Here is a 17071-nt window from a genome sequence, read left to right on the forward strand (position 1 = left end):
ATGTATCCACGGATATTCACATCATTTTGACTCTATTAGGGGAAAAATATTTTAAAATTTAAAGAGAAATTAAATATTTTTTTACTTTTTCTTCCTATAAATCTTACTATTCAATTAAATGATGATATGTGTCATATTTAATGCTCATTTAATTGTATTTTAGTATACTAACACGACATATTTAATCATTTAATTGGATAGGAAAATTTATAAGAAAGAAAAAATAGAAGGATATTTAATTTCTCAAATTTAAAAGATTTATATGCGTCAATTACTCAATTTCGACCTATTGACTTGTGTATTAATTTGGTGACTTTGTTTTCAGCTTTTTGCCTCTAAGACGTATGAAAAGAAAACTTATCATATCAAACGGCTCAAAACTCATCCAAATATATTTCTAATGAATACAACTTCTTAAATAATTTTATTTGAATAAATAAACTATTATCATATCATATTGGAGGCATTAATTATATCAACACATTGCGCTAAAAAACTAACATTCCGGGACGAATCTATATCGACTTTTAATCAAAACCCTTTGACCAACTTGGCCAAATTCCATAAAAGATTAAAAAAATTTGGTTTTTTTTATTTAACCACTAAGAGTTATAAACTTTTTTTTAATTAACTTTTAACTTTTTTACAAAATCACTATGGTTAGCAGTGGCGGACCTATGTAGGGCATTTGGGGTCCCGGGCCACTGCTCAATTTCCGGCATGTAGTGTAATTTTTTTTTCTATTAGATGCACCCGCTTGAAGTACGAGGGACACCCATACTAAAACAGTCTGCGTCCGCCACTGATGGTTAGAAATTATTCAGTTTAACAACTTAAAGAAAAAATTGTAAGAATTATAAGGAACCATTGATTATAAATTTAGACTAAATTATACTAATGGTCCTATGGTTTAGAATAATTTATACGTTTGATCTCTAACTTATTTTTTTTTAACTCGTAAAGTATTTATTATTATTTTTTTGTTACGCGTTTGGTCCATGTCTTATCTAAAAAGACTATTTTTCCTTGATTTTTTAATTTATTTAAATAAACACACCCTAACCCTACTTTTCTCATCTTATCTTACCTACCTATTATTTTTTCCTATTTAAATGATAGTCTTTTTAGGTAAAACAGAGACCAAACGCGTAACAAAAACAATCAGTAGGAACCAAACACATAACAAATAAAACAATAGGAACATTCCGAATAAAAAAAATAAGTTAGAAACTAAAGATATGAATTATAAAATCATAGGTACCATTCATATATTTTAGTCATAAATTTACGATGGTAATAGAACAAATGCTTTTTTTTTCTTTAAAACAAAATAGGCTAGATGCATAATTTAATCTGACGCTACTATGATGCCACGTGTCCTAAAACAACCAAACCTCAAAAGAAAAAATAAAAAAGAAATCAAATTTATCTCCAAAACCAAAATTCCCCCACCACATAAAACATCACCTTCTCCCCCAAAACCATCTCAACAAAAAGAAAGAAAAAAAATCATAATTTTCCTTCGACTTAATCCATTTTGCAGAGTGAGTTCGAGTTTATCTCCTGGAAATTCTCCAAATTTCCAGGACATAAAAATAAAAACAAAAATAAATGATCAGACTAAGTGTCTACTGCTCCTTACTCTCACCTCCAAGTCAAAAAGTCAAAGACCACCAGAGAATCTCTCCGGCGTCGTTTTGGCAGCAAAAATGGAACCGGAGTTCGAGTCTGAGTTCAAGTTCGAGTTCGAGTTCGAGTTCATCAACTCAGAGGAGTATTACGACTATTGCTATGGCTTTAAAAAAAGACGAAATGGATGGAAGATTTAGCAACTTACCGGGTCAAAGCTGGGAACCCGGGTTGGAAATGGAAGTCCCTTTTGAACAAAGGCCGGTATGTATTTTTAAATTTTTTTTATGTTTTATGTTCTCATTTTCACATGAAAAAAGCAAAAATAAATTAATAATAACCTATTTTTATTTATTTATTTATTTATAGGTGAATGAATACTCATCTTTGAAAGAAGGGCCATTATATTCATGGGGAGAATTGAGTCCACGATCTTTTTTCATACGCGTTGGAGGTCTTTGGTTGGTTACTTTTACTGTTCTTGGACTCCCTGTTTCTGCTGCAAGCTTTAATCCTTCAAATGTAAGAAGTAATTTTTTTTTCTTCTTCTTCTTTATAAATAGGAAAAATAAATAGGAAAAATGACACAAATGCCCTATGAACTTTTTAGGGTTTACCCGTTGAGTCTGAATTTTTTAGGGTTTATTATGGTCCTTAAACTAGGATATAACTTGCTTTTTTAGTCCCTATCAACTTGTAATAGCCGGTTCAGTGACCATTTAGACAAAAAAAACTAACATTGTGCCCCCATAAAGTCAAAAAAAATAAGTTAGGGGATCGATACAAATTGAGTGTGAATCGGCTTTAGAAGAAAATGTGAGTTTTTTTTGTACGAATTGATCCCGAACTTATTTTTTTTTGGCTTTATAGGGGTACAATGTGAGTTTTTTTGGTCTAAAAGGTCACTGAACCGGCTATTACAGGTTAACGAGAACTAAAAGAGCAGGTCATATTCTAGTTTAAGGACTCATAAAGCCCGACAAAAACTTTAGGGACTCAATAGGTAAATCCTAGGAAGTTCGTAGGGCATTTGTGTCATTTTCCCCTTATAAATATATTTACAAACTAAAAAAAATATGGGTTTTTATTTTTATTAATTCTTAAGTATTGAAAGAATCAATGATTTTTTTTTTGTGCATCAAGTTCACTAAACTCTTTTTCTTGTATTGATTATACCGATTAAGCGATATAACTTGGCCGATCATAATGCTGTGTATTGGATCACAACATTTTAAATTTTAGGGACTCTAAATGTGGAAAAAAAATTCTATAAGGACCAAATGTGGAAAATTTTTAGTAGATTAATTACAATAGCATTGACAACATTTTGCTTCGTTTCTATGCAGGATCCTTTACGATTTTTACTAGCGGCAGGAACTGGAACGCTTTTTCTTGTATCATTAGTTGTTCTCAGGATTTATCTGGTATGTATAATAAATATATCCCATTTTTTAAATAAATCTAAAACTACACCAAATTATTTAAGTTTCATGGTAAATTTATATATAAATTTAAAATTTATATATATTTAGGGATGGAGTTATGTCGGTGACAGACTGTTATCAGCTGTGATCCCATACGAAGAGAGTGGTTGGTATGATGGACAAATGTGGGTAAAGCCTCCCGAGGTAAGGACAAAATAGTCATTTTACATACGATTGATCTTGGATTAAATTTGTTTTCTTTGCAGATTTTGGCGCGTGATAGGTTATTGGGGTCATACAAGGTAACCAAAAGTTTTAAGAAAAAAAATATATTTGTGAGAAATATATATATATATATATATATATATATATATATATATATATATATATATATATATATATATATATATATATAATTCTAATTCATTAATTAAATATATTTTTTTATAAATGTAGGTGAAACCAGTGATAAAATTGTTGAAACAAACCCTAGTGGGAACAGGGGTGTTACTTGTGACAGCTGTTTCATTGATTATTTTTGCTACACCAGTTGAAGATTTCTTCCAAAAAACATTTGCAAATGAAAATTATGTTGCAGCTACAAAGATCAATGCGAATATGAGGTAATTTAAAACAAGGATTATTATATATATAAGAAATATCAATATACATAGCATTTTGTCAACATTATAATTTTGTAGAATTTTCAAAGTAAAATGTCCTAGTAAGAAAAAAAAATTGTATTTTGCAATGCTATGATTTAGTAGATTTTGTAAAGTACAATAACTTACTAAGAAAACAAAATGTAAGTAAGTAAGATGCTATTATAATTATAATTATACCCAAATAAATGAAAGTATTATAGGTAAAAAATTAAAATACATTACCCAAAAATATATATATATATATATATATAAAGTAATAAAGTGATATTTTTTTTAATATTACAGCAAAGAGGAGCTTTTAAGATTGCCATTGGAAGTGAAGGCAGATGATAAACTGGCAGCTGCTGCTGCTGAGGCGGCTGATGGAAGGCCGGTGTACTGCAGGGACAGGTACTACCGTGCACTAGCGGGCGGACAATACTGCAAGTGGGAGGATCTACTCAACTGATTAAAACAAGAATATAGAAAAAAATATATATATATTCATGTTATATATTATATATAGTATATAATAATATAGTATATACACCTTGTTTGATTTTTATGTTGAATTATGTGAAAAAATATATATATACGAATAGTAGATTGCCATTTTGAGATGTTAGTTGGAGAGACGTTATAGACTTCAAACTGCAAAGGCATATAAGTTATCAAGAAATGAAAAAAATATAAATTTTGATTTTGAATAATGAAATGGGTTACTTTTGAACTATAAAGTAGTTGTTTCTCAAGTTTTCATTTATATATCAACATTTTTTCCTGAAAAAGATGGCATTTTTTTTCTATTTTTCCAAAACAAAAACCCTCTCATACAAGATGTTTTTTCTGGATTAAACTTCCGTCTTTATTTATTTATTTTTTTACTGAAAAAGACCTTTTATCTTCTTATTTTTCCAAAAAAACACTTGACTTTGATTTTTTTCAGAAAAAAACCCTCGAACTTCTTACTATTTCTAAATAAACCCTCAGCTGTTTTAGTTTTTCTCGAGAAAACCATCACATGTTACAAGTTTTTTCGGAAAAAAAAAATGACAAATGAAAAAATGCAAGGCTTTTTTTAGGAAAAAATAATGTTGAGGTTTAATCCAGAAAAAAAAAAACACAAAATATAAGGTATTTTATGAGATTATGCTAAAAGGGCCAAATTGGTAAAAATGGAAAAATGCAAGATGTTTTTCACTTTTCAAAAAACACAATATATATAAGGTTTTTTATGATATTTTGTATTTTAAAAAATTACCCAATTATAGCAATGTTATCCATATACAAAGCAATTTGCATTGTTATAATTAATTACATTTTCCAAATTACAATGTAAACTATATTAAATAAAAAAAAATAAACTAAATATACGTTGTATATCATTAAATGCACAAAGTGGAATCACCATCTTCTTTACATTACAAGATTTTTGTTAGACATAATTTATAAATGCAAACTACTTTAAATTAAAAAAGAAAAAAAAACATACAACCTGATTTTCTTGAGATTTTTCCTACACAAGTCTTTTCCACCAATTATATATTTCATACATTTTTCCTTGAAATATATCTCTAATTGTTTGTTTTTGTCTCTTGGATTCTTCTATATCTAAAGTTCTGTATGCAAGAGCTAGCAAATAAATGGCTGGATGAACCCTCCTACATGTCAAAATAATCGTTTATCAAGTTTTTAGGGAAAAAAAATTGTACACCCATATTCAATTTTTTATAAAAATCATAAGTAACTGTGAAAAAGATTATTTTCTGAGCTTTTTTATATACCCTTAATTATCATGTTTGACAAACAAAAAAGTAACTGATATGCTAGCTTTTTAAAAAGCAGCTTTTCCGGAGCTTTTTTAAAATTTCCCGTATATACCCTTAATTAATTATAAAAAACATATCCTTCTAAATGTCCTTTTATGTCATTTTGTATCTTGCAGCTAGCTTTTCAACTAATTTTTACCAAACATCATTTTTTTTAACTAACTTTTCAGTTAACAACTAGTTTTTCAGCTAACAACTAACTTTTCAGCTATCAGTTATCTTTTCAGCTAACAACCAGTTTTTCAGCTATCAGCTAGCTTTTCAACTAGTTTGCCAAACATAGCCTAAATGATCTAGGATTAAGAATACCTTTCAGAAGGTTGACTTAAGTCAACACCATCCCAATACCTCTGAGATGAAACATTTTTTCCGTTTTTACCCCTCCCATATGTCTCAACATACCAACCACCAATATCATGCGACCCTGAACGAGGCTCAAATAACCAATATTTACTTGGAGGTAATCGAGCTCTTGTGCATCTACACTCACAAACAGAAGCTTTTTCTCCCAATTGAAACCAATGCATATGTTTCACCATTAATGTCCTATGTTTCATAACCACATGAGTCTTTACACCACAATTATTATGAAAATAACAACACCCTTCTTCATCACTACTCCCTAATCCAATAATTGTCCCCAAAAACATCTTATCTTCCTCATCATCTTCATGTAGATTGAGATAAACATGTATATGATCTTCATAATCTTCATTTGATATGTCAATGGTGGAAGTAGAACTCTTTGGTGGGATTCGATTTGCAATTGCAACAATCTTTCCTGATACATGTAACTCAAGATCTTTGTATGCATCACATTGTGACCTAATTTGAGTTCCCAATTCATGAGTTTTGAATCCCACTTCCAAATTCTCAATTTTGGAGGCATGTGGTGATAATTCAGGTACCCTTTTGGCTATACATACTTTCCCAAAAAGGTCATGTCCTGAAACTAAATGAAGGATTTCAGAAGTTCCATGGAAAGATCTTTCATCAGCTTCAAAACAATCAGGGAGGAAATCCATTGAATGGATTATAGGACCATGGTAGGCTGTGTGTATGGCTGAATAAAAGTCGTTTTCTAGTATATCAAAGTAGCTTGTTCCATTTGCTATTCTTTTCTCTGATACGATGTTGTTTATGGCATATCTATACCATTTTAACCATTCTACAACTTCCATTTGTTGTCCTGTTGCTTCATGGGATTCGTATGTGTACATTGATGAACCTTGTCTTGAGGGTTTTTGGAGAATTGGTTTTTGAGATTGTAGATAGTTGTCGTAGTGAGCTCTCTTTTGAATGTCTGATAGTATCTGCGTTTAATTAGTCGAAAGAATCAAGATCCTTTTTCAGATTTGAATCCGATATTTTCAAGGTTATTTAGTTTTTTTTATGTTTGCTAGAATCAACATTCAATCATTCCCAGTTGAACTGATTACAAACTACAAACAGGTAAGAAACAGCTATTAAGACATATTACAGTCGAAATATTTGCATACCTCATAAGCTGCGAGAATTTGAACGAATCGGTGGGAATTAGAAAATCCATCGGGCGATTGAGAAAGATCGGGATGAGTTTCCTTTGCCAATTTCCGAAAAGAGGCTTTAATTTCTGCGAAAGTGCAAGACTCAGGAACCCCTAGGAGGTCGTAAGCGTTCCTGCCGGACAATTCAGGTGGCTCCGCCGACTCAGCGCTGGTGCTCAGTGCCCGATTACGAGTGAAATAATATAGAAAGCCGGTGATGTGATACGTATGCGAGGGAGATGAAAGAAATGAATGATAGCGGTTGTGGTGGTGGTGGTGGTGGTGACGACGGCATAGGCTAAGGAAAGTGGAGTAAGCGCCGTTTACCGCCATTCTAACGACTGTTTCTACCGGCTTGGGGCAGCGACTGGAAGGAGGTGAGGTTGCTCCCGGTAGTTTCAGTTTGGCCCCTGTATTTTGAAAACGTATTGAGGAACTGGTATGTAATACCCCTTAAGTTTCTCAATTATTAACCGCTTTACCCTGAATATAAATTCTTATTCATTAATGTTTGAATTTTATTTTATATTTCACATTTATCCGGGGATGAACGTGATGTGGTTATTGATCAGAACCGAACCATTAACCGTAAATATGTTTATTAAAATTTAGTAACAAAATGGTACGATAATATAACAATGTGGTTATAGAGTTATTTTATGTGGTCCAGTTTCATATGGTTGTGCTGATAGTTTTTAACCACATGAGTTTGTTACGGTTTTTAACCATTTGGATTTTATTTTTTTTCATGTTTTAAGAATTCGAAAACTAATAGTTGTAACAAAATAAAAATCAATAAAATATAAGACAATAACTTAAAACATTAACAAACTAATAAACGAATAGTCACCTACTATCTTTTTCTTTTTAATAACTATATTATATATCAACAAACCAAAAATATTTTTGGGATCCCACCTAGACATCTGGTATATATTTCTTTTTATTATCTATACTGATTGTGAGACTCGTATACTTTACGGATTTATTAAAACAAAATGTTAAATCCGAATGATTAAATGGGAAGTTTATTTGAATTTGAAATTTAAAATAAGTAGAAATTCTGAAAAAGAACATGCAAAAAAATGAATTAGAATTATGTGTTTAGTTGTTAGATCAGTGTAAGAAACATGTTAATTATAACAAAATGTTAAGGGAATATGACTTATTAAGGTAATTAACTTTTCGGTATCTTCACATCTGGGTAACTATCTTTTTTTTGTACACATATAGGTAACAAACTTGTTGGAAGTGTTCACATATGACCATTATGACCTGCTATAGCAGGTTAAATCCTAGATGTGAACGTTTTCAACAAGTTCGTTACCTAGATGTGTACAAAAAAAAAAAATAGTTACCTAAATATGAACAAAACGAAAAGTAAAAATTAAATTACACGAATGGTCCCTATGGTTTGGGAGAATATGTGTTTTTTTGTCCCTAACTTATTTTTTTTAACTTGGATGGTCCCTATTGTTTACTTTTGTTGCACGTTTGGTCTCTGTCTTTCGTAAAAATACTATTGTGCCCTTATTAATTTATTTTTTAATTAATTTTCTTATTTATATATTTATTTTTTACATATTTAAAATTTTAATAGACCCCACATATTTGTATCTCTCCTCGGATGATCCCTACTGTTTATTTTTTAATTAATTTATTTATTTTAACTCGGATGGTCTCTACTGTTTAATTTTGTTACGATCTTGGTCTCTGTCTTACCTAAAAAGACTATTGTGCCCTTGTTAATTAATTTTCTTGTTTATGTACTTATGCTTTCTATATTTAAGTAAATTTAATAGACCCCACATATCTGTATCTCCTCACCATCCCATCTCTCTTCCTTCTCAACTTCTATTTATTTTCCATCTTTAGTGATATTGACGTCTTCATCATCCCTTCTTTTTTCGGTCATTTAACTCCGTCGAATCAACACCACAACCTACTAAAGATGAAGAAACAGTAGTTATGGTGCTGCTTCGCCAGAGTTGAAGTACCAAAAAACGAAGGATGGTGAAAACGCCGATATTACTAAAGATGGAAAAGAAATAGAAGTTGGGGACGATGAGAGATGAGATGGTGACCGGTAAGACTCAATTTAAAGTTCTCAAATCTGGTTTCAAGTTTACGGTGAGGAAATACACATATGTGGGGTATATTAATTTTTTTAAATATATAAAAAATAAATACATAAATAAGAAAATTAATTAAAAAATAAATTAATAAGGGCAAAATAGTCTTTCTAGGTAAGACAGGGACCAAAACCGTAACAAAATATACAGTACGAACCATCCGAGTTAAAAAAAAAAAAATTAATTAAAAAATAAACAGTAGGGTTCATCCGAGGAGAGATACAAATATGTGGGGTCTATTAATTTTTTTAAATATGTAAAAAATAAATACATAAATAAGAAAATTAATTAAAAATTAAATTAATAAGGGCATAATAGTCTTTTTAAGAAAGACAGTGACCAAACGCGCAACAAAAATAAACAATATGGACCATCCAAGTTAAAAAAGAAAAAAGTTAGGGACCAAACAAACAAATTCTCCCAAACCACAGGGACCATTCGTGTAATTTAATTTTTACTTTTCGTTTTGTTCATATTTGGGTAACTATTTTTTTTGTACACATCTATGTAACGAACTTGTTGAAAGCGTTCACATCTAGGATTTAACCTGCTATAGCAGGTCATAATGGTCATATGTGAACACTTCCAACAAGTTTGTTACCTAGATGTGTACAAAAAAAAGATATTTACCCAGATATGAACATTCCGAAAAGTTAATTACCTAAACAAGTCATATTCCCAAATGTTAAATAAGAAGAGAATAACATGTGACAAAATTATTTTCATTTATTATAGATGATTATATATTATTAGCAACTAAATAACAATTGTTATATATAACTATTTAGATATTAAATTCGGTGCAATTTGGTTATTTGCGGGTATTGGAAAATTAAAAACGGCTCCGTCTCGAAATTGGTAGATTTTAGAAAATTAAAAACTGACTGTCAGTTTCCATCTAGATTTTGGTTTATCGATTTCAGTTTTTGCAGTTTTTTCGGATACTTTTATATGCAGCTCAATTTTTACTCACCCCTACATTTATCCATCACCTTACCGTTACGTTGGAGGGTTTTTGATGTATCTATTAGTGACCTTATATATGATGTGCAAAAGACAAGAGGTTTTTAGATATTACTATTGTTTTTCTTTTAAATGAAGGGGTTAGTGGTTAGCTAGTATCACGAAAACGTTAACATTTGGAATAGAATTTGAGACCTCCAATATAAGAGGCAAATCCTCTACTAAGGGGCTAATCCCACATTGTTGTTGTTGGTGTTTTGGTTGTCGTCGTCGCTGTTGCCGTCATTGTTGTGGTGGTAGTTATGGTTGTGGTTGTTGATGTTGTTGTTGTCGTCGTTGTAGTTGTTGTTGTTGTTGTTGTTGTTGTTGTTGTTGTTGTTGTTGTTGTTCATGCTGCTGCTATAAATATAAAATTACCTTTTTAAAGATGTTTCTTCTCCCTTGTGTTTTTCCTTTTGAAGAGAATACATTGATGTGACATGTCACATTAGCAAGAAGTTCAAGTCACTAGACACATAAGCTTAAGATGAACTGCTATGGAGAGACACATAAGTTTAAGATGAACCGCTATGGAGAGGGTGAACCGATAAATATGAAATATGAAAAAAAAAGTTTGTAAATTTTAATCATTAATGAACAATAAAATAGACTTAGAGTAAATCTGTATAGATATGTAAGGCTTTAGGGTTTTATGTTAAAAGCATTTTTTAGCAGAAAAAAAAACTTAGAATAATAATAAAGTATCCCAATTGTATAAAAAAATCATTGATTTTTTGTGCACACATATTATCAACCACTTATAGCTTTTGTACATGTCTAATCATTAAACTTTACCTTTTATTTAAAATATATATTCATTACGAGTAATAATAGGTCACCACACGATTCCTAACGTGAGTTTTATTGTTTGTTATGTACACATTTTAACATTAAAATTTCTTATACACATTTACCCATTAATCTTAGATAATTTGTTCATTTCTAAAATACATATTATTGCATAAAAATAAGTTATCTACTGCCTATTGTAGCCCCTCGATATTGCAAACTTCAGGGAGAGACACTCGCATTTAGCGATGATACAAAGCATCCCCCTCCCCCTCTTTATGACTGTCTCGTGCACATTTCTTATGGTTATCCATTGACTGAAACCCTAAATGTTTGAAACTGAAACCTCTTCTATGAGGTGTTCAAACCTTATTTTGGTGAGTTAGAGTGTGGTAGTTTATATTATTACATACATATAACGTAAAATATTTTTACAAATAAACTAAGAATATTTCAATATATAAATACGTAATTTTTTACATACATGTAAAGTATATTTACAATAAATATGTGTTATTTGTATATAAATAGACATTTCAATATATAAATATATATATTTTTTGACATTTGAAAACTATAATCTAGTTTTGTAGAATATTTATTTGGAGAAGATGATATCCCTTTGATTCCTTTGATCAATTTAACATAAACTTCATAAGACTTAAACATAGTGAAGTATATTTATTTGGAGAAGATGATATCCCTTTGATCTTGAAGATGATGATTTATGATTCTTTCTCATTTTAATTGAGCAATTCGATTGATGGATGACACACATAAAATTATGGTGTTTATATAGAGAATAAATTTATATTAGAGGGGAAAATGAACCAAATCATATTCCACTAAAAGGTTTTTCTTATAATTATATGTTTAATTTATCAATTACAGCTTATAAGTAAGTCATAGTCCCTTAAGTTACAAGAAAATATAGATCCATCATACTGCTATTTATATTCAAGTTTAAGGACTTGTTATCTCGGCAAATGTTATAATACATAACATAATTATACTCAAAACATAAAAACATTATAAACTATGGTTTGATAGTTTGATGACCGTAGATTATTTTCTTAAGATATTACATCGAGTAAATTACATAAATGGTCCTAATGTTTTGAGGTAATTTGCACGTTTGGTCCCTATTTTATTATTATTATTTTTTTAACTTGGAAGATCTCTACTATTTCTTTTTGTTACGCGCTCGATGCATGTCATACCTAAAAAACTATTAATTAAATAGGGAAAATGATGGGGAAGGCAAGTTAAGGTGAGGGGTGAGGTTGGGGGTGTGTTTATTTAAATAAATTAAAAAATCAAGAGCAAAATAGTCTTTTTAGGTAAGATATGGACCAATCGAGTAACAAAAATATACAGTATGGACCTTCCGAGTTAAAAAAATAAGTTAGAGACCAAATATATAAATTACCTACACCATACAGACCATTTGTGTAGTTTACTATATTACATTTGAAAACCAAGATCCCAAATCATTTCGCCTCAACCTAAAATGGTACGATTTGTACTATCTCTTAAAACTTTTCGATAGGGATAATGACTTAAAAGGGTAATGTATTTTTGATTTGTACATATTTGGTTACTGAGTTTTTTTTCGTCCACATTTACCCATTTAATTTGTTAAACTGTACACATTCAGTCCTTATGACCGGTTACTTCAGGTTAGCCGGGAATAATAACTTAATGGGGTAATATATTTTTCATTTGTACACATTTAGTCTTTAATATTTTTGTACATATTTAGTCCTTAACATTTTTTTGTTTCAAATATATAAGTCATTTTTTTGTACTCATTCAATACTTATGAATAATTTCTTTAGGTTTTTCTCACGACATCTTACGTCGGACAATCATTGATGAGTTGTTTGGGGTTGTTGATGTTTATGTACAACATGATCCCGACTGCTTGGTTGCGTAGGTCTTGTGGTTTGGCTCAGGTCTTGTATTCTAAACGTCGTAACTTTTTCATACGGTATCAGATTTTAACGATCTTTATATCCACGTGTTCATTTTTTCATTAAGATTACTCCCGTTAAAATGTAATATATTTTTACTTACGATTTTATAAAAAAAACATCCATACATGCATTCATAAAAGACGTATGGACAGGGGCAGAAGCAGGAATACATAGTAGGTGTTGCCGAGATGAATTATATGTTGCTGACAAATGAAAAATAGCTAAACGAAAAAAAATCAAATTTTTTTCCACTACGGATAGAAAAAATAGGTGTTGCCGGTGGAACACCGGAACCAGGTTAAATCTGTCTCTGCATATGGATATAAAAATCGTAAGTAAAAATATATTATTTTTTAATGGGAGTAATCTAAATAAAAGTTTTAGTAGACTAAAATATGAACGTATGGATATGAAGATCATTCGCATGAATATAAAGATAGTTAAAATTTGAGATCGTATGAAGAAGTTATGATGTTCAGAACACATGATCTAAGCAACCAAGTAGTCAAGATCGCGATGGACATCAGCATCAAAAGGCCCAAACACTTCATTAATGAATTTCTCACCTAAGATTTCTTGAGAAAAAACTAAATAAATCATTCATAAGTATTTAATGAGTACAAAAACAAAAAGACTTATCTTGCAAAAAAAAAATATTAAAGACTAAATGTGTACACAGTGGGAAATATATTACTCTATTAAGTTATTTTTACCAGCTAACCTGGAGTAGCCGGTCATAAGGACTGAATGCGTACAGTTTAACAAGTTGAAGGGGTAAATGTTGAGGAAAAAAAAATCTCAGTGACTTAACGTGTACAAATCGAAAAATACATTACCCTTTTAAGTCATTATCACTTTCCGATAATTTGAAGAAAAAAGATCAATATACATATGATCTTCATTGGAACTCATAAATAATTTATTGGTACTATATATTTTTTTTGTTAAGTTTTAAGTCGCAAAATTGTTGTATCATTGCATGGTATCTCATTTTAATATCGGTATGTTATATTAACATATTATTTTACTAAGTCATTACCAAAATATGCAAAGAAATAATACAATTTGGACAAAATTGCAAAAATGATCTATATGGTATGTATTTTTTTCTGAAATTTGGTCCAAACTTTGATTTTTTATTTTTTTATTTTTTATTTTTTATTTTTTTTTTTTTTTGGCTTCGTGACCCTTTTGAGCTAGTTTCGCTACGTTTTTAGTTCCTCAACATATTAAAATGATGGTATTTATTTCACATTTTTCTTTCATTTTTTAAATCTAAAACATATTTATTTATTTTAACAATTAAAAAATAGGAGGGGCGCTCTCTCTCTCTCTATCTCAACAAATTTACACACACACACCTACACTTCTACTTCCCCATTTCCTCATCCGTTGTCTTCTCTCCTTATCGTCGATTGAATCTAGAATATGTGGTAACAAGAAATATTGACAGGAAAGTGAATTCGAAGAAGCATACATCCAACATAGGCGGCGATTTATTCTCTTAATTTATATGCAATCTCTTCTTACCTCATCATCGCTTTAGGAAGGATTTACACACACACACATACTTTTTGAAATCGATTGAGAAGTTGAAGACATATCAGGGGACCAAATTGATTTTGAATATGTCAAGATTCAACCACCATCGATCTCTCAAGATTCAAACCCGGTAAACCCTAATGAAATAATAAATCAATTTTGAATATGAAATCAATTTTAAGGGTGAAATCGAACCATGATTATCTTCTGTTTATCTCAGATGACTCGATTAATACCTCCTCTGTAGTGAGGCATCTGGTTTTTTTTTTGCTCATGAAGCTTAAAGTGAAAGATCCGATATTCGGGAAGAGAAGAATGTCAACGGAGAAGATGCGGGTTTCGCTGGAGGGGTCGTCGGTTGCTAATTGTGGTGGTAGCGACTTAGGTGAAAGGAAAGTAGGTGATGGAAAAAGATTGGTAATTTTAGGGTTGATTTGTTATCGATTCCATCATCAGAATGGAATGGTTTGGAGGTGGGTTGATTTGGGAATCGAGGTTTGTGTTGATTGGGATATTGTTTCCTCAAAATCTGTTAACATAGAAAAATCGATGAAATTGGAGGTGGGTTGATGTGGGAATCCTTGATTTGTTTCTCCATTATCATCTCAATCATCGAGTAAAGCGTAGGCGATGACGAGGGTGAGAAAGAAGAAGAGTGAACGAAAGACTTGGGTAAATTGTGGAAGGAAGAAGATGGACACACAAGAAGGTTAGAAAAAGACGGTAATGAGAGAGAGAGAGAGAGAGAGAGAGAGAGAGAGAGAGATATGTGGGTCTAATTTAGTTATTGTTTTCTTTTTCATTTAAATTAAATAGAAAAACACACAAAAAAAAAAAAATACCATTAAGTCATTTCAGTTTACTGATAGACAAAAAACACAACGAAACTAGCCCAAAATGACCATTAAACCAAAAAAATCGAGATTTTGACTAAACTTCAAAAAAAATTGCATCCCATAGGAACTATTTTTGCAATTTTGTCTACAATTTGAAATTATGAATCACATAACTTAAATTCTTAAATCATTTTATTAAGATAAAAAATATTTTTCATATGAACACCTAATAAATCATTTTAATGTTTTAAACATTTTCACACCACACATTTGGATCAACCTCAGCATGCATGAAGAGACCTTCCATGTATCCAATGGTCCTTGCAGAAGTTCAACATCGGGCATCAGCACACACATCAATTAATTGGCCTCAAGCATCTATAGTAATTATACCTATCGTCTCTTTCTCACTACCATTACCACAAAAATGGCTTCTGGTTCACCCTCGAAGTACATGTCAACCTCCAAAGAGTATCCTCTCCATCTCCATGGTTGGCTGCGAATACACAAAGATGGCCGATGTGAAAGATTCATCGGAAATGATATCATTCCGGCTGGAACTGATCCCATAACTGGCGTCCAATCAAAAGACGTCATTATTTCACACCAATCCAATCTTTTTGTAAGGCTTTACATTCCCAAAACCATCGTCGACGACATCCCTAACCGGAAACTCCCAACTCTGATCTACTATCACGGTGGTGGCTTCTTGACTGAATCCGCCGCTTCTTCCACCTACCACCCCACACTTAACTTGATCACGGCAGAATCCAACGTGATTGCGGTGTCTGTAAACTACAGGTTGGCTCCGGAACATCATATACCAGTTGCATACGAGGATTCATGGGAAGCAATCAAGTGGGTGGCTACCCATGTTAAAGGAAATGGTCCGGAGTCATGGTTAAACTCCCATGCTGATCTTCAGAATGTGTTCTTCGCTGGAGATAGCGCAGGAGCCAACATCGCACATAACATGGCTATCCGGGTCGGGTTGAACCAAGTAAAGGTTATTAACCTAAAGGGTGTTATTATGATCCACCCTTACTTTGGTGGAAAAGAGCATATTGGAGAAGAGTCTAAACATGAACAACACAAAGCTTTCATGAATCAGATGTGGCTGTTGGCTAATCCATTAGGGATCGGGTTAGATGACCCGTTGTATAATCCGGTCATGGACCCGTGTATTTCAGCTTTCGGATGCTCCAAGATTCTTTTGTGTGTTGGTGGGAGGGATAAACTAAGGGGTAGGGCCCTACTCTATAAGGAGTTGATGGAGACGTGTGGGTGGAAAGGCTTTATTGAGTTGATGGAGAGCAAAGGGGAGGGCCATGTCTTCTTTTTGTCTAATACTTCATGTGAAAATGCTCGTATCTTACGTAAAAAGATTTGTAACTTTATCAATTCGATCAGCAGCAAAATCTGAAAGTTGTATATCTATTAATCTATTAACTATTATAAAATATTGACAATGAGAATTACTAGTATTCCTTAGTTTTTTTAAGCCATGCAAAAGGTTAAACATATATCTAATGCATGATATATCTCTTATCCGTATCAAGATACAACCCTTACCTCTTTATATGTTTCCTATCTCTCCTTATCTTGACATTTATTTTACATTTGAATTTGAATATGGATTTAATCCACCCAATTTGTAGTTTAAAACACACCAAACATCAATGTTGAATGAAATTAGTATTGCATTGATGATAAATAATTGATAAGTGATAGGTCAATTGAAG

The 17071-nt window shown here is 31.4% G+C and overlaps 3 protein-coding genes across 3 annotated transcripts; 2 read left to right on the forward strand and 1 right to left on the reverse strand.

Moving 5' to 3' along the window:
- The first annotated feature begins 1463 nt into the window (after positions 1-1463).
- LOC111880264 (protein CONSERVED IN THE GREEN LINEAGE AND DIATOMS 27, chloroplastic) lies at positions 1464-4309 on the forward strand. Its single transcript, XM_052769398.1, has 7 exons — positions 1464-1893; positions 1999-2151; positions 2976-3053; positions 3162-3257; positions 3320-3355; positions 3510-3676; positions 4004-4309. Exons 1-7 carry the CDS (start codon positions 1612-1614, stop codon positions 4164-4166), a joined length of 975 nt encoding a protein of 324 aa, XP_052625358.1. The 5' UTR covers positions 1464-1611; the 3' UTR covers positions 4167-4309.
- A 742-nt stretch (positions 4310-5051) lies between these two features.
- Positions 5052-7495, reverse strand: LOC111880272 (uncharacterized). The gene is made up of 3 exons (XM_023876690.3): positions 7026-7495; positions 5836-6839; positions 5052-5358 (listed from the first exon to the last, which is right to left on the reverse strand). Exons 1-3 carry the CDS (start codon positions 7383-7385, stop codon positions 5214-5216), a joined length of 1509 nt encoding a protein of 502 aa, XP_023732458.1. The 5' UTR covers positions 7386-7495; the 3' UTR covers positions 5052-5213.
- Positions 7496-14281: 6786 nt separating this feature from the next.
- LOC111880279 (probable carboxylesterase 2) lies at positions 14282-16820 on the forward strand. The gene is made up of 2 exons (XM_023876695.3): positions 14282-14623; positions 14714-16820. Exon 2 carries the CDS (start codon positions 15757-15759, stop codon positions 16750-16752), a length of 996 nt encoding a protein of 331 aa, XP_023732463.1. The 5' UTR covers positions 14282-14623; positions 14714-15756; the 3' UTR covers positions 16753-16820.
- Positions 16821-17071: the final 251 nt, after the last annotated feature.

This window comes from Lactuca sativa, chromosome 3, assembly GCF_002870075.4.
Source record: "Lactuca sativa cultivar Salinas chromosome 3, Lsat_Salinas_v11, whole genome shotgun sequence".
Classification (NCBI taxonomy): domain Eukaryota; kingdom Viridiplantae; phylum Streptophyta; class Magnoliopsida; order Asterales; family Asteraceae; genus Lactuca; species Lactuca sativa.

Excerpts from the sequence above, each read along its gene's own strand:
- LOC111880272 (XM_023876690.3), bottom strand. The coding sequence starts at position 7,385 with ATGGCGGTAAACGGCGCTTACTCCACTTTCCTTAGCCTATGCCGTCGT. Across the intron at positions 6,840-7,025 it reads AAATTCTCGCAGCTTATGAG|ATACTATCAGACATTCAAAA; the intron begins GTATGCAAATAT and ends AATTAAACGCAG. Across the intron at positions 5,359-5,835 it reads TTAAGTCAACCTTCTGAAAG|GAGGGTTCATCCAGCCATTT; the intron begins GTATTCTTAATC and ends TTTGACATGTAG.
- LOC111880264 (XM_052769398.1), top strand. The coding sequence starts at position 1,612 with ATGATCAGACTAAGTGTCTACTGCTCCTTACTCTCACCTCCAAGTCAA. Across the intron at positions 3,054-3,161 it reads TTGTTCTCAGGATTTATCTG|GGATGGAGTTATGTCGGTGA; the intron begins GTATGTATAATA and ends ATATATATTTAG. Across the intron at positions 3,258-3,319 it reads TGTGGGTAAAGCCTCCCGAG|ATTTTGGCGCGTGATAGGTT; the intron begins GTAAGGACAAAA and ends TTTTCTTTGCAG.
- LOC111880279 (XM_023876695.3), top strand. The coding sequence starts at position 15,757 with ATGGCTTCTGGTTCACCCTCGAAGTACATGTCAACCTCCAAAGAGTAT.